The sequence below is a fragment of the Ailuropoda melanoleuca genome, chromosome 6 (assembly GCF_002007445.2).
Source record: "Ailuropoda melanoleuca isolate Jingjing chromosome 6, ASM200744v2, whole genome shotgun sequence".
Lineage (NCBI taxonomy): Eukaryota > Metazoa > Chordata > Mammalia > Carnivora > Ursidae > Ailuropoda > Ailuropoda melanoleuca.
In genome coordinates this window covers 119,928,670-119,952,740 of record NC_048223.1, presented here as the reverse complement: position 1 = coordinate 119,952,740, position 24,071 = coordinate 119,928,670, and the positions used below count along the sequence as shown (strand labels likewise).

Genomic DNA, 24,071 nt, shown 5'->3' with positions numbered 1-24,071 from the left:
CCGCGCGGCCGCGGCTCTCAGCTCTGACCTGTGGGACCGCACGCTCTGCAGCGAGCCTGCATTCTGGGACCCAGGGAGGGGCCAGGCCAAGTCTCGGCTGCAAGTGGGGGCGGCTTCCAGAATCTGACCTGGTTGCCTCAGATCACTTCCTGGTCCACCCTTACTTGTTCATTCCACAAACCGATATCCATCTTTCCTTGGGCCCTGTGTGAGCCCCTGGTGATGCAGAGATGATCAGCCAGCGCCCCCCCGCCCCCCGCGGGAACCCTAACCTTGAAGGTGAGAGTCTTGACAAGCAGTGTCTTGGAGGAAATGGTGACTTTCCTCTGGGGCTTCTTTCAACCCCAACTGAGCCCACCCGCCCCTTTTATTTCTCAGGCAGTGACAGCTGTCCCTCGTCCTCCCAGCGCCGTTCCCATCTGTGCTGGGGCGGGGGCGGGGGGGGGTGAGCTTAAGGACGTTTCCGGAAATGAGGAGAGGTCAGGATGCTAAAGTGTTTGGAAGTCATTCTGGAGGACGCCCGCTGAGGCCCTCGCTCTCCACTAAACTCCACTTGTGGGACTGCTCTGGCTTTGCACGTGTTCCAACTTATTAAATGTGGAGACGCTCGACTTCGGGGTGAGATCCCCGGGCTGCCGATGGGATCCATCAAACCTTTCCTCCGTTGCGTTTCGAAGGCGGGCGGAAGGAAGAAATGTGCGAGGGCGGTAATCAGCCAATACCCAGAGCCTTGCATGTAACGCGGATCCCCGAAGAATTATGGCTCTGGGAGGCTCACTTGGCAAGAGGGTTTGGATGTTACTGTTTTTCTTTCTAGGAAGAGCAGCGCACGTTTACAAGATGGATGATTATCGGGCCGGGAGCGCAGAGGGTGCAATTTCTTGCCTGAAAATTACTCGTCTTCTGAACATTTCAGCCACTGAGTCAGCACCTTGCTTTGTCTTCACTTCTCCCTGGCGGGGCTGGGTTTTTCCTAATAGAAAGGCTCTCTTTTCCAGCCAGCTGAGCAGCAGGATTTCCAGGCTGGTACGGCCTCTCTGGTCCCCCTCTTGAATCAGCTCAACCTGCCAATGGGCGGGGCACCTGAGGGGTGGCCTTCCAGAACAGGTGGGACTTGAACAGCGGCCAAGATGTGGATTTGGACAGGCCCAGGAGAAGGGAGGGGGCGTCGCAGGCACAGGGACAGTTAGGAAGGCAGGACGGAAGGAGGCTCCATGTCTCAGGCTCTTGCTACCTGTGCACCAGCCAGCCCGATCCATGCCCACCAGGACCCAGCGTGCATGACTGTAGAGTGGCCTTCTGCCAACAACCCGAACACGTCCAGAGCTGCTTCCTCCCCTAGAGTCTCCAGAAAAGGACACAGCTCCACCAATGCCTTGATTTCAGCTGAGCCCCCCTTGACCTCTGACCTCACAGAACTGTGACCTGAGAAATGTGTGTTGTTTCAAGCCACTAAGTCTGTGGTCATGTGTCCCGGCAGCCCTAGGCCACCCATGCACCATGTATAAAATAGAGGGAGCACGGAGAGGTTAGTCACCTTGCCCAAGTTCAGTTGAAGGCTCCGTGGAGAAGCAGGCATGGGGACCCAGCTCTGACTGAAACCAATGTCCACGACTTACCTGTTGCAAGCCGAAGAAATTTGCGACAAAGGTGGATGACAGGTAAAGTGAGACAGAGAGCATCACCCGATGTGACATGACAGGGGCTGGCGGGGGGCAGGGGGTGGGTAGGCAGGGGATTCGCGATCCCCAGGCTGATAGGGGGGTGGTACCCACAGCAGATGGCTGACACGGACCGGGTCAGGAGAAATTGCTGGGAGCCCCACAGGCTGGAGCAGAGAGCCGGCCCTGACCACCAGAACCAGGTAGGGTGGCAGGGGCTGCTGCTGGAATGCAGCCAGAAAAATGGGCCAAGGGTGTGAGGGTGCAATTGTAGCAGGAGGGCTGTCTGCCTCCATCTTGGACCGAAGTTCCATCTTCCCCGTAAACTAACTCCCCATAGGATGCTGAGACCAGGTGAGAAACCACAGTGGTGGGAGGGCCATCATCCCAGGCTTTGTGGCCAAGTCTTCCTGGATCCACACTAGCCCTGAGCAGGAAGGCAGGACCCAGGATGGCCAGTGAGGGACCATTCCTTGGTGACATGGTCACTGGGTTCTGAGAAATGGATGGTGGCCAGGATTTCTCCAGAGGGCAGGCACCAGAGGCTGGCTGCTGAGGACCTGCCAGTAATGGCCACTCTCTCTGGCTCATGGTGAAACTGGCACCTTATATGTCTGGGTTCTCACGGAGATTGTTCACTGTGGCAAGACTCTGACCTGGGGAATGGACCACAGCCACAAATTTCGTATACACACTCGATGACCAAACACCATAGCACCCTCATATCACAGTCAACAGTCTGGTTTCTACTTCATTCGAGAGGAAACACGGCGGGGTGTCTGGCAGCTCAGCTGGGAGAGCACACGACTCTTGATCTCAGGGTTGTGAGTTTGAGCCCCATGTTGGGTGTAGAGATTACTTAAAAATAAAACCTTAAAAAAGATTTCTTTAATTTAAAAAAAAAAGAGGAAACAGGGCTTTCTATAAGATTATTGTCACGAACACCAAATATACAAATAGCTCTGTCAACACATAAATTAATCACTTCAAAATAGGCCCAAGTCTTGCCATATGGTAGCCCCAGAAACCAAGCCCAGGGAAAGCATTACAGAGTTTCTGATCAGGCCTGACCCCCTTTTATTTAATGGGGACTTTTCCAGGATGGAAGGAAAAGGCAGGTAATTCCCAGTGGTCTCTGGGAAGAAGGCCCACTTCTCTTGGACTTGTTCCAGTCAGTCAACCTCTGTGAGTGGCTTCTACCAAGTATCGGGTTGCCATAGAAGATATAAAACACAAAATTCAATCTGAATTTCAGGAAAGCAGTAATTTTTTTTTTAAAGATTTTATTTATTTATTCAACAGAGATAGAGACAGCCAGTGAGAGAGGGAACACAAGCAGGGGGAGTGGGAGAGGAAGAAGCAGGCTCATAGCAGAGGAGCCTGATGTGGCTCGATCCTGTAACGCCGGGATCACGCCCTGAGCCGAAGGCAGACGCTTAACCGCTGTGCCACCCAGGCGCCCCAGAAAAGCAATAATTTTTAATGTAAGTATGTCCCATGGAATATTTGTTCACACGATATTGAGGAACGCTTCTACTAAAAAAAAAAAAAAAAAAAAAAAAAGCGCTCGTGTTTATCCGAAATTCTAATTTAACTGGGTATCCTGCATTTTTATTAGCTGAATTTGGTGCCCCAAACCAGCGGTGTTCTGAAGTGGTATCTTGTCTTATTTGGAGGAGACAAGGCGAACAGATGTCTTGGTTCCTATTTTGAAGCACACAGAGGATTTCTCACAAAGAAAATGTCCTTGTCCCCAGAGGATGGAACAAAACAATGCTTCAGGAGGAGAAATGCAGAGTCTGCCCATCGGCTCGACGAGCTGACACCAGCGATATTGGGAAGACCTTCCGAAGAAAGTGAGCAAGCACTCTGCCCTCGACAGCTCCAGCTTCTGCCGGAATCAAGACTCTTAGAGGTGAGTCTGGAATATGATTACATCCAATATTTACAATCTATGAATCAGGACACAGAGAGTCAGAAAGGCTGAGTAACTTGCCCAGGTTCACACAGCAAAGATAAACAGGGGGGAGGTAAGACCAGGGTTAGGACACGGCTACAAAGAGGGAGGTCTGAATGCCTCCAGTCTGGAAATAGTAACATCAGCTAACACGCGCTGATCATTTGCCGTGAACCGAGCACCTTACATGGAGCTTCCCATTCAATCCACAAAAACTCCGGTAAGCACGTTAAGCGGTTATCACACCAATTTACAGAGGAAGATGTGGTAAGAAGGGGAAGACATGAGGCCCTTGGCAGGCAGAACTGGCCTATAGATCCCATGTTCTGAGCCACTTCAGGAGAGCAAAGGATATGACCTGCAGACCACAGGCCAACCCAACAAAGGAGCTAATGTCTAAAAACTGGGACAATGAGGGGCGCCTGGGTGGTTCCGTTGGTGAAGCGTCTGCCTTTGGCCCAGGTCAGGATCCCAGGGTTCCGGGGTGGAGCGCCACACTGGGCTCCCTGCTCAGCGGAGAGCCTGCTTCTCCCTCTCCCTCTGCCTCTCCTGCAGCTTGTGCTCTCAATCTCTCTCAGGCTTCTCTCCCAAATAAATAAAATCTTAAAAAAAAATAAAAATTGAGACAATTGCCATAATCTGGATGGGATGGCCAACTTCTCTGGAAGGATCAGAAGAATGGGTCCCAGTGGTCTACATTCCCAGTCCTCAGCCGCGCACCCTGTGTGCAGGGCCACCCTGGACCTTCCTCTGCCCCGCCCACATCACCTGCTCACGGGATACCAGCTCCCTCCCTCAATGACCCTATGACCTTGGGCAAGCTCTCAGTGTTTCCACTGCGCAATTTGTAAAATTGGGGTCATAGTGGTATCCACCTCACAGGCTCCTTGTAATCAATATGTGATAATTCATTAAAGGCCACGGTCACAGTTGTTTGGAACATAATAAGAACCCAATAAATGTCAGCCACCAGGTACCCACTCTGTGCCAAGACAGCAGTTGCCATGGTTCTTGCAAATGGGAAGCCACCAAGGCTCTGAGTGACCTCATGGAAGAGCAGGGCAGTGGTCCCCACCTCTGGGCAGAGTGGCCAGCAACGAAGAGATTAGAGACAGAAGCTGCCCGAGGATCCTGAATGACCGTCCCCAGGGAGCCGGGACAACTTCAGTGATACTAGGGAAAAAACCAAAAAGGATGGGGGTGCGTGGCTTTCAAAAGACAACCCAGATCTAGGCATGGACAGGCCTTGGTGGGAGGGGAGCTGGCAACCCCAGATCTGGAGGGTGGCGGCCCAGGTGGAGACTGGGGCCAGAAGTTGAAGCCGGTAAAGGTAGCTCTCTGGCTCGAGGATCCAGGTGGAGATGCAGCCCCAAGCCGTGGACAGAGAGGAAGCCGAAGATAGCTTCAGGCCCGGCCAGGCCCCGGGTGGAGACGCCTGCCATCCCCTGTCCCTGCAGGATCCCCTCCCAGCTGTGCTTCAGCAAGCACCAGGATTCCTGCCGCAGACACGCCTCGGCGTTGATCGCTCATCACCTGCACAGCCCGAACGAGTTGGGGGGGGGGGCCGGGGCGAGGGGAAGCCTGCTGCTGACGGATCGCCCCTCCTCCGCGCCGGGCCTCCCGGCCGCCTCACTCACCCAGCCCTGCAGCTCCTTCACCCGGGCGCCGGCCGCCCCCTCATCCACCCTGCGCCTCTCCCGGCGCCCGCGGCCACACGGGGGCGCTGGCGCCCGCCGCGCGGGTACCTGCACAGAGCCCAGAGAACAAAGGGAGCCCTGGGGACCTTGGCCTCCTTCACCTGCGGCCACCTGCTCCCCAGGCTGCGGGCCCCGAGCGCCAAGCCGGCATCTGGCCCCCGCGAAGGAGTTAATTTTTGCTCAACGCTGCTCTTAGAAATCTGTTAAAGAAATCGCTCCTCCCCTGATGGCCTTTCTCCCCAGCTTGGGGACAAAATATAAGAGCTCTGGGACTCTAAAAGGGTTACTGGTTTTGTGGTTTTACGATGCGTCCTGCTCTGTATTCTCCGTCTCCTTCCCGGAGTTTACCAGGATCCTGGCAGCATCATTTTTCTCCCCTTTGGTTTATTAAAGTGAACTTCTTTTCACGTTTGGACGAAGTAGACACACACTCTGGGGAAATGGTGTAACAAACTAAACACAGAAATCAAGGGGAAGGAGGGAGGAAGGCACCGTGGAAATCGGGTCATCGCAAGGAAGGGAAACTTGCACCGCACAGCTGGGCCGGCCTTGCCCTAACATGGCTTTTATTCTCTAATTTCGAAGTATACCTCGGCGACTAGGTGCAAAACCCTGTGCTAATGTACCCGGATGCCTTAATTGGGAAACCCCAAAAGAGGCTAAGTTACAATCACCATCAATCAAGTATCTATTGAGGGCCTGGGAGCACAAAGGGCCTGTAACAGACTGCCAGAGGCTAGCCAGGCAGCACGCCCAGCCCTGCAACTGCAAGATGGGGGAGGCAGCCGAAGCCTTCTGGGTGTTCTAATTTAGTGGTCCCCGATTAACCCCTCTCCCCCAAATTGATGCCCACCGTCACATTCGACGCAGCATTTTCTTTTTTTTTTTAATTTTTTTTTATTTTATTTATTTGACAGAGACAGAGACAGCCAGCGAGAGAGGGAACACAAGCAGGGGAGTGGGAGAGGAAGAAGCAGGCTCATAAGCGGAAGAGCCTGATGTGGGGCTCGATCCCATAACGCTGGGATCACGCCCTGAGCCGAAGGCAGACGCTTAACCGCTGTGCCACTCAGGCGCCCCTCGACGCAGCATTTTCTAAGGGCATCACCATCTTGGTTCAGCCACCCCTTCTCCCTCTGGGTTCACAGCTCTGAGCGCATACCTGTGAGCTCCTGAGGACTAGGGGGAACAGGAGGCCTCCCAGAGAGGAACTGAGGGCCTGGACAGAAAACTGGGGCTGCTTTGAGTGGGCCCCAGAATCAGGAGTGATGCTACATACACCATATCACCTACATTCAGTCAATAGTAATGTTGCCGTTGTCCACCAAAGACCTTTCCTGGGAATCTCCAGCACTCTTCCCATGCTGAGGAGTGGAGTTCCCACCCCTAAACTCCTCGGGTAGCAAGACAGCAGCGAGACCACATGGGAGTTGGGGTGGGGGGAGGCAGAAGCAGTTCCTGGGGACTCCCCTGGCTAAGGAGATCTCGGAGGGAAAGAGGAAGACAGGGACACTCTCCAGTGACCATTTCCTAGAATACCGGCACCACCTAATTTGGTGGCCAGAGCAACAGGTGGCTATTGAGCTCATGAAATGTGGTTGGCCCTCCTGAAGGGCTGATGTGTAAGTTTCATTTAGTTTTTTTTTTTTTAAAGATTTTATTTATTTATTCGACAGAGATAGAGACAGCCAGCGAGAGAGGGAACAAGCAGGGGGAGTGGGAGAGGAAGAAGCAGGCTCCCAGCGGAGGAGCCTGATGTGGGGCTCGATCCCATAACGCCAGGATCCATAACGCCCTGAGCCAAAGGCAGACGCTTAACCGCTGTGCCACCCAGGCGCCCCAAGTTTCATTTAGTTTTAATTCATTTAACTTGAAATAATCACACTGGCTAGTGGCTACTGTATCAGAAGTGCCAGCACAGCTCTAGGCAGTGATGGTGGCGGGGGGGTGGAGCCAAAGTTGGCAATAGGACATCACTGTTAATCTCTTCCTAATTGCCCCACCTGGGCTAAAAGCACCTGCATATCTTCTTCCAGTCTGCTGGGAGCCGTTGTTGTGGCCGAGGTGGTGGCTTGAGTGCAGGCTGAGGGTGTCGGAAAGTCATGGAGTCTTGCAGCCAAGCAATGACATGCCATAAATTGTCCTTAAGCAGCAATGGGCCAGGGATTAGAGGACTTTCCCAGCAGACAGGGGTCAACAGCAGGGTTCCTACACTGAGGTTTCAAAATACTTCAAAGAGGATGTTGACTTCCTCTAACTGGTTGGTCTTTGGTGATGGGTCAACGACAACTTTTAGTGTCTCTGGAGGCAGCGAATGTTCCATGATTGGAGGAGCTGGAGGTCTGAGGCAATTGTATTTTTTAAGGGGAGACCTTATTATGCAAAAGAGGGGGAGGCCAAGGAGTGGGGGGGGTATGTTAAATGATTTTCCCAGAATCATATGGTTCTTGGCAATGTTGGGATAGAAACCCAGGTCTTGAATGCCCTGGCCTGGCATTGTTTCTACTGCACAATGTGGCTGGTCAAATACCTTGTGACTTCGGGCAGTGTAGACGTTACCTCTGGCTGGCTTGGCCAACCAGCGAACTGACCAATCAGTTTTCCTTCACAGATGGGCAGGTGCCTGGTAGGACCTTGTAGCACTGGGCAGGGGGTTGGGGGTGGGTAGTGTTGAGGCCAGAGTAAAAGTTCCCAATTATTCCCCCTCCCACTACTCTTATAGCAAGTTTTGCTTTTCTTGAACCAGAATGTTGTCAGGGTTCCTGAATTGCCGATTCATTGCCTTTTGAGTAGCAGACCTGGTTACCCAGTTTTAAATAGCAAATGCGTGGCAGATTTTTAAGCCTTAATTCCTCACTGATAAGAGTCATTTTACGCACCACAAACGTCGGCCCTTACCTCTTCCCCTATTTTGAAGACTGCAAATTCAGCTGATGAACTGTAGGTGTGTGAAAGAGGTCTCACAATCTTATGTACCTGAACTTGAAGGTTCTTGGAAACATTCACAGCAACAGTGACCCTCACCAAATTCTTGGAGCACTTGAAGAAGTAGGATGAACCCATGGCGAGTGGGTAACCGTTCTTTTCAAATATTAACGTTGGCGGAGGCAATGAATTCTACTCAACGTACGTCAACTCTGCACTGAGTTGAACCACCTGGAAGGAGCCATCACATGGCACGGATGGGTGAAAATGGTTGACTTTCTCTGGTGGCCACCAGAATGAATCCCAGCCCCATCGGGAGACCAGACTTTTGGTTTCCCTGCCCTTAACCAGTGGTGTGACCTTGAGCCTACCGCTTCCCCTGTGTTCCCCTCCCCTCCCCTGTCAAATGTGGGGAGTATGTATGATTCCGGCAGTCTGCGCAGGCGGCATTCCGTCTCAGGTGGGCTTTGGGTTGGCATCACCAGGTCCTTCAGTTGGGGCAGAGGGTGGGCAGAGGGTGGGCATGGGGAATTCAGAAGTCATGGCTCCAGACTCTGTGAAAACCAGGCTGTAATACTATCCGGGTGGTGCCAGTGGGTTCTAGGCTCTTCACTGAAACACTCAAATCCTTCTAATAGACCCAGGGGGTAGGACTATTAAGAATGGCTAATAATAATCATAGGAGACACATTGCATTTCCAGAGCCATGAGGAGTATCTGAATAAAAACAGGTTTTGTCACCCTTTCATTCACTTAATCTTCTTAGTGACCCTATTAATTAACTACAAGATAGGTATCACTATTGTCCTCATTTTACCTGAGAAAATGAAAAACTCAGAGAATTTAAGTAACCTGCGCAAGGTCACACAGCCATTGATTGAAGAGTGCCTGTTGGAACCAGAGCCCCTTCGCCTCAAAGTGAGGCAGGGATTCTGGAAGGACTTTGTCCCCAGGGACGTCTTGGCTTTGCGATTCCGTTCTAAGTTTAGAATCATTGCCGATGTTTGACGTTCGATGTGCGGTGCTGGGATTTACGATGTCGCTTCAGTTAAGTGCCGTAAGTCCCTGAAGATGGGACCAAGCTGTCAGGGATCAGGTCCCTCCCCTCATCCCAGGAGTTAACCAGGCTAACCACAGTCCTTGGACTATTCTATATTTCTCCTTTCAAAAGCTTCTTTTATGCTCCAGACATTATTGAGATGTAGCCTAAAGAATGAAATTCAGTTTTGCAGGGAGCTCAGAACGACATTAGAAGGGCTCATTAGCACTTAACGCCAGCGGCCTTTATTCATCGAACTTTTCTATAGGGTGAAGAACAGCCACCCATTAAAAAACAAATTATTAAAAAAAAATTCTGAATCTTTACAGGAGAATGGCCCGTGGCTGCGAGGGCTCCCCCCCCCATAACCGATGGGCCAGCGACACAATTTGTTTCTTGAAAGTCATGGGGCATTGGAGTTCTGGTGTCCTCATTTTTCTTCCTTCCATTGATGTATCATTACTAGAGTGAAAGAAAGGAGGGCGTCTCGAGGGCTTTTGAAAAAAAAAAAAAGGTGGCTACTCAAGACATTTTGTAAAGGGGGGAAAATTGTGAAGAAAAGGGCCCCCAGTGGGGGGCGAAGGGGTGGTGAATGTGGCCTTGTCTGGCGGTTCTTTCAGCAGAAACCTGGTGCTTGCATTGGCCGTTCAGTGCAAACTGTCACCTTTAGTTCTTGCTGGCTTTTCTGCCCTCGGCCCTGAACCTCAACAGATTGGGGCTTATTTACCTATTCACCCTCGGCCGGGAAGCTCATTAATAGGCTTATTAGCAACACCATTCACGGGAGGCCATTGACAAAAGGGGTTCCAGCCACTTGAAGAGGGAAGAGAAAAAAAAAACTGTCCAGAGATTATTTTCTCATTCAGAAGCCTCACTGGTGTGAAAACTTTCCTAGACCCACTGAGGTCACTTGAAGCCTAAATATGATGACAGAATTGGGTTTTGTAAAAAAAAAAAAAAAAAAAATTCCAAACATGCTTTTGCTTCTCTCAAAACTGGAGAAGTTTGCTGCTGTGGGCCTGTGGGCTTCGCTGCCTTAAAAACGAACGCTTTTCGGGGAATAAGGGTCTTGTGATGGATGGGTGTCTTTTCATCCCTATAAAGAATAAATTCTGCGAACTGCATCTGGACATGAAAGTAGGTGTTCTGATTTGTCATTTTCAGCGGAAGCCGGCCTTTTATTCAGTGTACATAAAGCTGTCGATGAATGGGGTTAGGGGCGATGGCTGCCTGCACCAGTAATTTATGTGAGAATGTGTTAACAGCATTTTCAATGGCTGACGAGTATGTCGCAGGATGGGAAGGGAATCTGTCCTGAGACACTTGAGTTTCCCATTGGTGGGGAATATAAAGATGTTAAGTGCCAGGGCCCGAGCAGGCAGACATTCAGCCACCTCTCTTTTTGGACCACAGAGCCGAGGACATGAAAAAGGTATTGGTGTGTTCCGAACCATCCAGGTGTGAGTGGACAGCTGAGATGTCGGTTCATGAAAAAGGTGTTAGGACTGATCCAGGTGAAAAGACTGGACCAAACACATACCCAAGCGTAGGGACCGATAATTTTGCTTGAGAATCTATTCTTTTTGCTGTCGAATTTCCAAAATAGAATTCCACAGCCATTTGCCTGAAGCATTTCAATGGATTTGATACTCTCAGCATGTAAGTCATTTACATAAAAGTTTTCTGTTATGGATTGAGAAGAAAAATGATTTTCTCATAATGTGCGGCACCTTCAAAAATTTTTTTTTCATAAATGTTATTGAAGTGTGCTATGTCGGTGACCCAGGAGCAACTGCATTTCTAAATGCTGGAAAAGTCGATTTTCCAGGTCAGTTTTGTACTCACTGCTCCATCTATCTTCAGGCCTCAAAAGCATTCTGGAGCACTTCTGGGTTTAATGAACTTTTCTAAGGAAAAATAATTAAGGTTTTTATCTGTATTGTCTCGGACTTAAGCACAAAAGCTTAGGAGCTGGATCAGTGAGGAGGAGAGAAAGTATATTAAAAAATAAATTATCCTGTAGACAGCCTCCCAAGAAAGGTAAATGGAAAATATGAACTTTAACCAGTTGCAGCCTGGCATTCAGTTGAAGAATCTAAGATTCGGGAGGAACTGCTTCGCTCAAGGCCACACAGCTATGTATAGCGTAATTTCTTTAGAATCTTTCCAATTTCTTTTTATTACTCCAGATACATATTACTAAACACTTTTTTTTTTTTTTTTGTCGTTGCCGTTTTTGACTTTCTCTATGAGAGGCCAGATTCAAAATCAGGCTCTGCCAATAACCGGCTGTGTGGCCCTGGACAAATTACTTCACCTCTCTCCTGGTTTCCTTATCAGAAACTGGGAATATTATTCTGCAGGGTGCAGGGCGGTGGTTCGGTGTGCCCTCCCAGAGTAGGACCTCCGTAAATACTGGGTTCTCCTCTCACTGCTACTGTTTTGCAGGACAGAAAAGTGCAATGTCCTGCAGACATTCTCCTCCAAAAGTTTCAGTTGCATTAAATTCCCCCTCCCGCCCCCCCCCCCCATGCAGTCGTTCCAGGGGTAGGGCAGGCAGTCCGTCATTTGTTTTCTGCCTTGAACTAAAACAACGCAAGGCGATCAGCGGGCGAGCCGTCGGTCTAAGTCCCCAGGGAAGAAAGGGGGCGGTGGCGCGGGGCGAGACCGTCACCGCACCTCTCGGGGCCCGCGGTGGCCGGGGTCTCGGGCTGCTCGCGGGCATCGGGAGCCGCGCGGAGCCGGGGCGGCCGGGCGCGCGGCGCTGATTGGCAGAGCGGGAGCCGCCGTCCAGGAAACGGGGTGCGGAGCGGGCGAGCGAGTGAGCGAGCGCGGCCGCCACAAAGCTCGGGCGCCGCGGGGTCTGCGGGCGGCGTAGCTGGCCCGGCGCGGCGACTGCTTTCCGGGCTGGCGGGGCCCGGGCGCCCCGAGGCCGCGGCGTTCCAGGGCGCCCTGAGCGTTCGCAAGTTGCGAGCAAAGTTTGGTGGAGGAGACGCCGAGCCTGAGTCCTTTCTTCCTCTCGCTCCCCAAACCCGAGGGCAGCCGGCGGGCGTCATGCCCGCGCTCCTCCGCAGCCTGGGCTGCGCCTGAAGCCTCGGACCTTGGCGCAGGCGGGACCCGAGGACCACTCTGTTTCGGAGTTTCCCCCGAGTGCGTCCCTTGCTCCATCCCGACTCACGCCGGGCGCGGGGACAGACCGGCGGCCGAGGAGCGTTGCCATTCAAGGTAATCGCCGTGTCGGGTGCCTCCGGGAGCCTCGCCCGCCGGGGAAGCTGGCGCCGCGGGAGTTCGGGACGCCGGGTGCACCATCCCCCGAGCGGAGGGCGCGGGGGACTGGCACGGTGCAGCCTGTTCCCTGTCCTCCCTCTTTGGCTGCATAGGTGATGGGGGAGCGGGGTGCGTGCTGCCGGCGGTCGCTTGGGAAGGTCTGCCTTTACTTATCACCCCCATCCAGATGCTGACATCTGCCTCTGGCACTGACACCCCCTCCCTGTCAAACTCCGGCCGGCTCCGTCCCACCGGCCGGCGAGGTCCTCCGCCCCCAGGGCGGTCAGGCGAGTGGCGGGGGTGCCTCTTTGGTGGTTCGGCCCCGCAGGTCCGGGGTTCGGAGGGGCATCTTCGGGGTGCCTCATTCTGGATGCGGCGGGCGCCCGCCCCGTCCCATCCAGGCCGGGCGGGGTGTGTGTGTGGAGACGCTTCCCCGGGAGGGAGCCGCCGGATGGGCCGGGCGACTTCTCCGTAGGGCTGGCTGTGCTCGGGGGCGGCACCTTTGAGGAAGAGGCCGCTCGGGTTCCCCGATTTCAGTAACCGGTGCCCCTCTCCCGCTGCCGCTGTCGGTGCTGGAGGGAGCACAGCGCGCCTGGGGCTAGGGGGCGAACTGGACCGACTTTTTCTAGCTCGCCGCCTGCTCTGCCGGCAGCAGCTCGGGGATGTCGAAAGCGCAGGCGAGTTCTAACTTGCGCGCTCATTCTTTCAGCGCCGGGGCCGCGCCGGGGAGTCAGCCGAGGGCCCTGCGAGGCGCTGGCTCCCACCCTCGCGGCCACAGGGCCAGACTCAGGGGTCCCGGGCTGGCGCGCCGAGTCGCCGCCGCTCCCCTCGAAGCCCGCTCTTGCCAGAGCCTTCTCCGGGTCTGTCTTCCTCCGGCCCAATTCAATAAAACCTACCCTTAAAAGCAAACCTGCTTTCACACTCGGGGCACCCATTATGTGTTTGGTGTGAAACGCTATCAACATTTAAAACCCCATTGTCCCCCTGGTCCCAAATCCCTGTAAATCTTCCACTGGCCGCGACTCATTTTCATCTGAAAAGCCTGTTTAGTTTGAATAGAAAAGCAATCAGGCGCCCCTCTCCCTCTCCCTGGAATGTCAATTAAAATGCAGATTTCTCTGAGCTCTTTAGCGCCCCAAGAAGGGGGAGAAAACAGGATATTCCAGGCAAACAAATGAAAGAAATGCTACAATGAAACAGGGCTGCTGGTGGTTAGGAGTTCCCCAAAGCTGCTGCAAGTTCTCACTGGCTTGCTAGCGTTAACCACGGAGTGGATTGTCGTCCTAGGTCGGCCTGTATTTTGTGTTTTTTGAGATTTCAGTACATTGAGGAACCTCCTCTCCATCCCCCCCCCCGCCCCGCCCAGATTTGACCCCTGATAGCTCCCTCCATTACTCAGCTCGGAAGACAAGGGGAACAGTAGGGAGGCTTTGAGCTCAGAGATAGGTCTGCCTCCTGGGGGGACCCAGGCATCCCAACCTTGCCTGGGACTGTTGACTTTCCTGATGTAAAAATCTACCAGAAACAAAGTGCCCAAGTGCTCAGCATGGATGAGCCGGCAGAAGCCAGATAACCACTCAGTGGGAGAAGCTCAGTGAGGTAGGCACTGTGTGGGTTTGCCCTCTTGGAGCGTTGGGGGGGCGGTTGGAAATATTTTGGTTACTCGAGGAGCCCAGCACGAACCTGGCATAGGGACCACTTGCCAGCCAGGCTCTCTTGCTTGTCACTTTGCCTGTCTTTGAGGGCAGTTTTGTGCCCAGGTGAAAACAGACTGGGGAGCGGGTGCCCACGAAGAGCCGTCCATCATAGGGAGGGTGACAACTCCTCCCGCAGCCCAGGCAGAGAAGAGAGTTCCCTTTCAAGGGGAAAAATAAACACGCTGGGGCTTTCACTGAGGCTCAGACTCCAGGAAGGATTATGGTATTGAAGGCAGGAAGCCGGGATTGTGGCCGCCAGCAGCCTGCTGGGCCTGTGTTCCCAACACCGAGCCTCGGGATCTAATTATCCTGCCTAGGAGGTCCCTCCACGCTTGTGTCCACTCTGGTGAGGAGTCGTGCAGACCTGCTGCCTTAGGCCTCCGCCTTCCAGAGATTTGGGCAGGGGGCGGCCTGGGGCCTAGACCTGGTAATGGCTAAAATTCAAGTTACTTGTGCAAGCTGATGGGATGAATGAATGGTCTGAGATTTAGCTGATTTAGGTCACTGGACAGCTTTCTCTGCTTGGAGCAAAGGAAGACCCTTTGGGCTAGGACACGTGGGTGATGTGGCCAGGGAAGCAGCCTTGGATGAAATCTGCTAGGATTTGAGATTGTTCATGAAGTTGTGTCAGAGGCAGAACATTCCCATGCATTCTGGAAATGCTTAGTAAATCAATGAGAATGCTTGTGTACTTTCCTCCCACACGTATGTAGAAATAGATAGGGAGTTATCGAGGCTCTAACTTCAAGAGGAAAGAAAATTTAGGGGAAAAAAACATCCTTCAAGCAACCTGAAAATAGAGGGTGTGCTCACAGGCACACACTTTTCTTGATTTTGCTGTGAATCACACCCTTTCGTAAGTGCTTTCTTTTCTTTTCTTTTCCCAGTTTAATCCTCAGTCAGGGCTAACAGGAACAGTTTTTCTGATGTAGCTTTGGAGAGGCTCAGGCAATGTTGAAATCTTATGGCAGAATTTGAAACATCAAGTTGGCATGCCAAAAGCCCAGACTTAAGAGATTTTTATATTCAAGGTCTCACCCTCACCCTCAGTCCTTAAAGTATGGTTCATTTATTTGGTTCACTGAATCTGTGATTGTTTCAAATTTTCTCAAGTTGGTGCATTTCTGTTCTGTACTTGGTCATTGAGGATAATGAATACATTTAAAGTTATTTGGAATAGTTAAGCTTGGACAATTCTCTTTGCCTTGGGGTCATATGGGTGAACAGGTTTTAGCCAATAGATTAACAAATTGAAATTTACTTGCCCAATCACTTACCATGACAGTAATTTACATATCACCATTGTCCCTTAATAATCACCTGCGTTATTTCTCAGAGCTTGCATCCACTCCCCTCGGTCGCCCACCCTGTGTGGGCTGAAGACACTTAGGAGGCAGGAGGCGGGGGCTGCCCGTAGCCGCAGTGGAAGGGGATTCAGGCTTTGAGCCTCTTTTTGGATCCGCGGCTTTGAATGTGTTTGCATTTCCTTCACTCTCTATAAGTGGCTGCTTGGCGGAAGATCCGAAATACATTTCCATATTGGAAAATGAATCCTGACAAGTGTAAACTGGTGGGGCTTTTTGGTAGCCTTCCTGGGGTTCCTTTTATTTTGCTGGTCTCCTTTCATGCCGAGTACTACAGTAAGGGCGGAGCCAGCCGTTCAGCGGCAGCCCCAGAAATAAGTCCTCACGCAGACGCCTCCACCATCCAGCTGTCTAAAGCCTCGTTGGCCTAAGAGAAGTTAACGAGGTCGGTTCTGCCAACCCGAGCATTGTTAACTTGCTTTTGTAGTTGCCCTTGAAACTAAGGTCACGTTGCTTCTGCGTGTTGTGGGCTGTGGAGGTGACAGTGGATGGCAGAAGAGAGTGCGCCTTGCCTCACTGGCGTGGCTGCACGGAGTCCTGTCCTGTAGACTCTTTCTTAAAAGTATGCTTGCTCACAATCAGCCCAGCGCGGCTTGTGGTGGACCCGTCTGGCAGGAACACCTGGGACCCTGAGGCGCACGTGCCAGGTTTGCAGATAATGCAGAGGCTGAGAAACGGTGGTAGCCCACTTGGGTTTCCACGAACTGGCATCGGGGAGGATTTCACTGACTCGCCGGATCTGTCTCCCCTAGAGGCTGCAGCACCGCGGGAGCAGCGGCCAGACCGGCACCTCGGCTCCGGAGCCCACCGCAGGCTGGAGGCATTGCTGGCAGTCCATGCTCGCAGACCAGGTGTGCAGATGGGAGTGACGTCCACGTGGAGATATGGAAGAGGACGGGGGATTGGCACCGCCGCAGCCATGGTCAGCTGGGCCCGCTTCGTCTGCCTGGTCGTGGTCACCATGGCAACCTTGTCCCTGGCCCGGCCCTCCTTCAATTTAGTGGAGGATACCACTTTAGAGCCGGAGGGTAAGTGGTTTCGTCTCACCTTTCAGGGCACCAAGTTTGTTTGGGGATGTGTCTGGGGAAGTGGCACTGAGGTCAAGGCCTGTTTTCCAGTGAGCGGCCCTTGCATTGTAAGTGAGTCTTTAAGAGCAAGGAGTGGGCTCTCTGCTCCCCCCGGGTCAGAGATCGGCACCCCTCCCCCCCAAGTCAGAGATGGCTAGAGAAGGTTCCTTGCTGTGACACTGCAGGCAGAACGGTATAGTTTGCTGGTTTCTTGGTGTGTGCGTTTCTCTGCGCTGGGTAAGGGAGGCAGCAGGCCCTTCACCTTTTCCACTGCCCAGGAGCGCTGTGGGAGGAGAGCCTGTAGGTGAATGCCATCTAGAACCTTCCTAGCAGGAGCATTCTGACTGAAGGGGGTCTTGCTTATGATGTAAAGAATTGCTGTTTTCTGACAAAAGGAGCCATGAAGGGAAATTGCCAACATCGAAAATGCTGACATTTTATTTTCATTGTCTAAGGAGAAAAAGAAGCTTCTGAAGTTCACAGAGATGCTTGACATTTTACTTTTTTTTTTTTTTTTAAGCCATTGTAATTCCTACTACCTAAGCAGTACGTCACAGATACTGCAAATTCTATTTTAGGTAAATTTGAAAGTGAAGGTACCTGGGTGTCTCCCATTATCTATGAGAACTTCCAGGTCGAACAGGCCACACACTGGTGTTTCAGCTTTGGAAATTTAATTTTAAAGGCAGAAAGCCAGTTGTGAACACTACATTGGGCTGAATTACTCAGCCAGGCAGGTCTGGAACCTCCTTCCCGGGTCCTCCCGAGACGACAGTAGCCAAGCCTCCACTTGGGGTGGCATTGAAATCTGTCATCAGCCGGGAATATTGGTAGCTGAGTTATTTTTCGAGTGGTAATCCGAGAATAAAATGGCAGATCCCAGCACTCATCGCCACTTAATGAACCTGTTTGCTGAGAGCCCACCTGGTGCTTGCTTAGCTTTGGGGGCCTGCCGTGGTCCTGAGTGGTCTGGGGTCAGCTCAGCTGTTCTGGAAAAGCACCCGGCGCCACAGGCTGGCAAAGGACAGAGGGTGGGTCAGGACAACATGGGAAGGAGGGCTGCGTTCCCGCCTGAGATGACCGCGCTGAGAGAGGGGCTCCCAGTGGGACCCCGTGTGCGGGTCATGAAAGGATAGGTAAGGGCAACAGTTTTTCTAAAACGACCCTGATTTTACCCAAAGCAGTCAAGCACTGGCCAGAGTGAGGCCGGTGCCCTGTCTCAAGCAGAGGCATGAAGGCCTCATGTGAACAGGTGCGGTGACGTCACAGTGGCTTCCCCGTCTCTGGGAGAGGGAATCTGGCGAGAGTTTGCCTCTGTGGCACTTAACAGGCTCTATCTAGCTGCTGTGATGAGGGTACAGCCTCCTTGTGACTTGTGCTGTATTGTAAGCACGTGAGTGATTTGCAAAGGCGATGCCTTTCTGAGGGACTTAACGGAAGAGAAAAGAGTCCTGGTTTCTGAAAGTCGGGCCTGTACCTCCTTAATTTTGCTAATAATTAAAATAGATGTGTTTCCTAATTGCTGGTTTTCCCTTGAGTGCGTGGCCCAGATGCGTGCTGAGCCAGGATTTCCTTACCGGGTGAGCCCTGGAATGGCCCAGGGTAGGAAGAAACTGTCATTTTTCATTTTGACTTTCAGGGCAGCATTCTTGGGAGTTTATCTCAACAGAAAGTGTAAAACGGTCCTGGAGGACTTCTTTTCTTGTCCTTAATTACTGAAGAAAGTTTAAAATATGCAGGAAGAAAGAGGTGGGGCATTGAGGGGGAAGAAACCATGGACAGCGATAAAGTGCCCCCAGTGGTTCTTTGTGTAAAACTTTGTATCCAACAATGGGAGTATTGTTGAAAGCAGGTCTTCCCAACCTGGGATCTGGGGGCACTCTTGGGGCTTGGGGGTGGGGTGGTTCACGAATTCCCCAAAATTATAGGAAATACTTCGCCAAAGTTATTTCATGCATTTTTCTGGGCTCACAGCTTCTGTGAGGTTTGTGTCCAGGGCTGGCGAGACGTTTCAGGTAAGAGACCCGCAGAGGCGTGGCTTTGGAAGAGCGTGCGAAGCCCTGTCCCTCTGTTTCCCTTTCTGTGGCCCGATGGTTTGATAAGATGATCTTGAAGGTCTTCATTCATGTTAAGTGTATATTAACGTCCTCAGGAGGCTTCTGGTTCCTTACATCAAAAGGTCGTTGGGAGATTTCAGTGTCCCTGGGAGCAGAGAGTGGTCAGCTCATGGCCTGGCGTCTCCTGAGCACCCAGGACATGCTGGCCTCCCCGTTGCCCATGAGGTGGGCACACGTGTCTGCTCTGTCCCATGTGGGCTGGCCCTGCCAGGTGCCACAATGTCAGGAAACGTGGAGGCTTTTGGGGACAGTTGAGAAGAAAGTCGCTCTGTCATGGAGAAAGCCCTTTGTGATTCCAGACAGCTTTCTGGAGCGCCTGGGCTGCCCTGGTCTGTCAGTACCATATTGGCAACCTATCTGAGTTCTCATTGTGGGTAGTTTTGTTTTGGTGTCGGGGGCTATTAGGAAGGTTGTCTAATTCTTGATGGGAAAGGAGTTAACTGGAAGCCAACTGACTGGGACAGCTCTAGTTTAGGCCATGGTCCTGCCGAATTGGGGGGAAAGATGGAGGGACGATGGATGGATGAGTGTGTGCCAGTCCCAGGCTGTCCTCTGTGGTGAGTGTAACTATAGCTTTTGTTAACATAAGTTCAACCATAACCTTTTATTGCACCAGGCCCCATCTTGGAAGACTTTCTGGTTTGTTAATTTGAAGGCTCAGATTAGATGAGGTCTCTTGGGCTGGAAAAATGCGAGTAAGTTCCGGGAAGGAGCCTGAGCCCTAAGACTGGAGGATCCTTTTTCAGTCTTCTAAGCTTTGTACGGTATTATCCTATATCATCCTCTCATATCATCTATCACATGCCATTTGTCTTCTGGACACAACGAAGTGGTAACAAACAGTAGGGTTGGATGTACTCAGCTGACTTGAGAAGCAAATAATCTCTAGGAGATTTTCATTAATATCCCAGATTAAAAAAGAATATTTCCAGTTGGTCATTCATTGTTGTAGAGGAATGGCTGAAGGCTGTAAATTCAGTTATTGACTCGTGGCGGGGGGCAGTCCTCAATGCCAAGTACTGTTCTGTTGATTAATATTCTCATCATTTAAAGTATGGTCAGGCTTGATTATCCTGGGGAGGAGGTGACGCTTTCAAGTTCTCGTCACCTACTCTGGTTAATTAAGTCATTGTTGACATTAATGATATCTTTGTTTACACCAGCCCAGTAGGAGCTAAAATAAAAGGGCTTTTCCAACCCTAAACCCCTAATTACTTTCCCACCCTCCAGAAAGTGTGATTCTGGAAAGCAGCAACCTGGGAAGAAAGTAGTTTGCCTTTTTCTTCTTTTTTTTTAAACCAGTTTTTTGGGCAACCTTCTAAGAGGTGATGCTCTCCTGGACAGATGTGAGTTGGTCCAAAACTCAGTAGCAGAGCGGGTGAGTGAAAGACGCACATGGAGAGCTTTCGAAGTCAGATTTTTCCAGCATGGTTGAAGTCCTTTGTTAGAAGTATTATAAAGGCCACAACATCAGCCATACGCATTTAATTGCAAGTTAAAAGGAAAGAAAAAAAAAAGAATACATCCGCATACCAAGAGCAAATGATTTAAAATAATCTTCTGTTTTGTATTATCTGCATCTTTGTTCCTCAATACGAGTGTTAATATTTAAGAGTTGACTGGAACTCGAGAGTTCGCTTAGGAACAAGGACTTACTCTTGGTCAATTAAACCAAATGCGGGCTCATGCAGTTAAATACACAATGAAGTACACATTCTTTATTAGTATATAAAGTATTTCACAATTCAGAGACAAAGAACTGTGCTTAATACTACTTTGAGAGCGACAATTTGGCAGGCTGAAAGTTGACGTTTGTGTAGTTTCTATACTCGCTCCCTCTGATCCGAATTCAGTGAGTGTGGTGTTCTGCCTCTTTACTTTAACCAGTCAGAACACTGAGTACCTGCTATGGGCTTGACCCTCCCCACCTCTCCACGAGGAACCAGAAGGGGTTCTTTCCAAGTCCTTCTGGCCCAGCTGAGGGTGAGAGTTCAGATAACCAGAGCAATCCAACAGGAGATGTTTCCAGTATGGGACTGAATGAGGAATTACCTGGTTTATGCAATACCAGGGTCGTGTTGAGACAGGAAGAGTTTAGTGCTCACATTCTCCGTAAAATGTATCCAGTAGCCTTGCAGTCTGAAGTCTGTTGTTTGGGTGTTGACTTATCTAGAGGAATTGTTAAAAGGCTACCACCCTTTCTCCCCAGAGTCTGGCCTCATTTTCCATTTCCATGGAAGCTGTCTGATTAAGTCTTTCAAGGCGAACGTGGGAAATTGGTTTTGGGGCACCACGTAGGAAGTAAGGTGGTGTGCTGCTTTCCACGGCCCTGATTGGATTCTTAGCGTGGTGGCTTGTCTGGGTAGGCAACTCCGAAATTATTTAGGGGAAGTTTTTCAGGCAGTCCCATAAGTGATTCCGATCCAATGGGTTTCCTGAAGCTGCTGTGCAGAAATGCCCATGATCTTTATTATTTGTTTTCCTTGAGGAGGGGTGACTTCAGCCTTACGTTTTGTATTCTTTTTTATCCATTTGTTGTGTCCACTTAGAGATGGCTCTGCTTTTTCAGCTTTAATGGCATGGAAATGCTCCATGCTGCTCAGCGGGCCACACCTTTGCCTCACGGCCTTTTCTCTGACCGGCCTTTTTACTGTGCTTTCTTTTAAGTGATGGTGACCGTGTTCAGGGCTGTATGTGGCTGAACAGTGAACCTGATGTAGGGGCTGAACCGTTGGCCTTAGCTGAAGTGGGGGGTGGGGTCTGAGCAGTTACGTTTCAGCATCATTGTATCCAAGATGAGCAGATTCCTAAGAACACAGCTTGGATTTGTTAGAGGCTTTTGGACTTGAGATTTATTTATTTTTATTTATTTTATTATTTTTTTAATGTAAGGTCTGTGCCCAGTGTGGGGCTTGAACTCATGACCCTGAGGTCAAGAGTCACATGCTCTACAGACTGAGACAGCTAAGGGTCCCAGATGTGAAATTTTATTTTATTTATTTATTTTTGAAGATTTTATTTATTTATTTTTGAGAGAAAGAGCGTGCAAGCACACAAGGGGGGGTGGGGCAGAGGGAGGAGCAGACTTCCTGCTAAGCAGGGAACCCCAAAGGGGCCTCATCCCAGGACCCTTGGATCCTGACCTGAGCGGAAGGCAGATGCTTAACCGACTGAGCCACCCAGGCGCCTGGACATGAGATTCTAAATGTATGTATAACTCATGTTCCATTTTGGGGAAAATGTTTTATCTTCATGAGAAGCCTTGAGGCTTTCTGGGAGCCGTAGAGTCTCCACAAAACGGCCACTTTCTTTTAATTACCCAGGTAGACCCAGCTGGTTCAGCTCTGGCCTTCTTGAATTAGGGAATGTAGAGAAGGAGGTAGGGAAGCGAGCCTGAGGCCAGGCTCTTTAATGAGTCTGGTTGAACAAGCTGTTGGCCACTTTACCGTAAGGATCCTGTGTGTCTTGGAGATGGCTCCTTCTGAAATTAACAAAGGTGACGTTTTTCCCAAGTGTTTTTTTTTTTTTCTTTTTGCCTTCCTTGCTCTGATCTGTAACTACCCCTTTTTAAAAGGGCATGATAGAAAACCCAAAATAGTAGCTTTCACTGGACTTCATTTATGTAACTTCAAGCTTTTACCACTTCTGTATTCATGCAAAAGTATATTTAATTCTCAGGACAGACTGTGGCTGTCCTTGAAGAGTGTATGTTATGTAAAATGGGCATGCTTTAGGTTTTTAGTAATTTTGGTTTTGGGAAACTTGCACCATGACGGAGTTGTAAGATGCTGGGCGTGAGCTGTTGTCATTTATTCCACTTTGGAATACATACGTAATTACGCCTCATTCTGGATTTTTGCCACTTCATGTGAATATTGTAAATTTCAGATTCTTTTTGTACTGAATCAGGGAGCCAAGCTGTGGCATATTCTTTCCTTTAACCCCTTGTCCAGCTGAAGAATGGTAAATTCCAAGTCCTGTACGAATGGAATGCACATATATGGAATTTCAGGTTATAGTGAATATGTTTTATGAGGAGGTCAAAAACCAGCTTATAAGGAAAATTCTGATATATTCAGGAATGAGGACAAGGGACGTATTTATTTATATGATTTATATATCACCTTTCCTGGAAAGAAAGGAACTCAGTCCTCAGCTCTGACTCGGAGAAACTCTACATGAATTGTCATGTTAATTTTCTAACATGAGAACTCCTTTGTGATTCTATGTGGTCTCTCTTTACACATGACTCTTTACTGTTAAGGTTTTCCATACATGACCAGCTGTAATGTTTTAAGAATATGTAGACATCATAAAGGCCATCTTGGCCTGTTGGGTGGGGAGTGGGGTGGGGAGGGGCCTTAGAGTGAAAATAAGGATCTTTGCAGTGACAAGTTTTGGGTTTAAACTTTTTGGAAAACACTCTAACTTCAGATTCTCAGTGGATGGTGAGATTGCCCCGTAGGAGTGTGGCTGGCTGCCTTTAAGGGGCGCCTCCTTGTCCGCCAAAGCCTCCTGGGTTTCCACCAAAACACGTGCATTCTTAGCTGATGGGAGGTAGGTTCCCAATTGAATATGGACTCTAAATGTTCTAAATGTTTCAAATTTAATATCACTCAAATTTAAAAGACCGAAAAGCCCCTATAAAATTAGCTTAAATTTTTTATCTGACATTTTTTTTTCTCCTTAAAAATGAATAAACTACTTTTGAATGATGCGTGTTGTGTTTTTTGGACACAGACAGAAGGAACTTAGCCTTGGGAGTTAGGCAAGTCGGGCTTGAATCACTCTCCTGTCTCCTGGTGCTGTGGCCTTGGATGAGATAGATAATCTCTCTGAGCGTCCCTTTATCTAAAATGGGGCTGATAATATCTATGTAAAGAGGGAGAATATGAAGATTAAATGCAAGTGGCTGTGGAGCCCTTCCTTAACCGTAGTTCTTGGCCTAGAAGAGGTGCTCGATAAATGCTGCTTTTCTCTCTACTCATCCCTGCTTCTTGTCTATGTAAAAAAACCTGATAAAGGGTTTAAAATTTTTTTTTAATTTTTAATTTTTTAAAGTAGGCAGGAGGGAGGAAGAGGGAGAGAATCTTAAGCTGCGGTGGAGTCTGGTGATGAGGGGCTTGATCTCACGACCCTGAGATCATGACCCTGAAATCATGACCTGAGCTGAGACCAAGAGTCGGGATGGTTAACTGACTGAGCCACCCAGGTGCCCCGATAGAGGATTTAAAACCAGTATTTCAGGTGTATTTACCCTACAACGTACAATGATAAATT

The 24,071-nt window shown here is 50.3% G+C and overlaps 1 protein-coding gene across 1 annotated transcript in view; it reads left to right on the top strand.

Annotated features, from left to right (window-relative positions):
• The first annotated feature begins 12,085 nt into the window (after nucleotides 1–12,085).
• The window catches only part of FGFR2 (fibroblast growth factor receptor 2), a 102,363-nt gene continuing 90,377 nt past the window's right edge, over nucleotides 12,086–24,071 (top strand). The window contains exons 1-2 of the mRNA XM_034663629.1: nucleotides 12,086–12,504; nucleotides 16,360–16,635. Coding sequence (XP_034519520.1) covers nucleotides 16,467–16,635 — 169 coding nt within the window. The 5' untranslated portion in view covers nucleotides 12,086–12,504; nucleotides 16,360–16,466. The remainder of the gene's footprint in view (nucleotides 12,505–16,359; nucleotides 16,636–24,071) is intronic.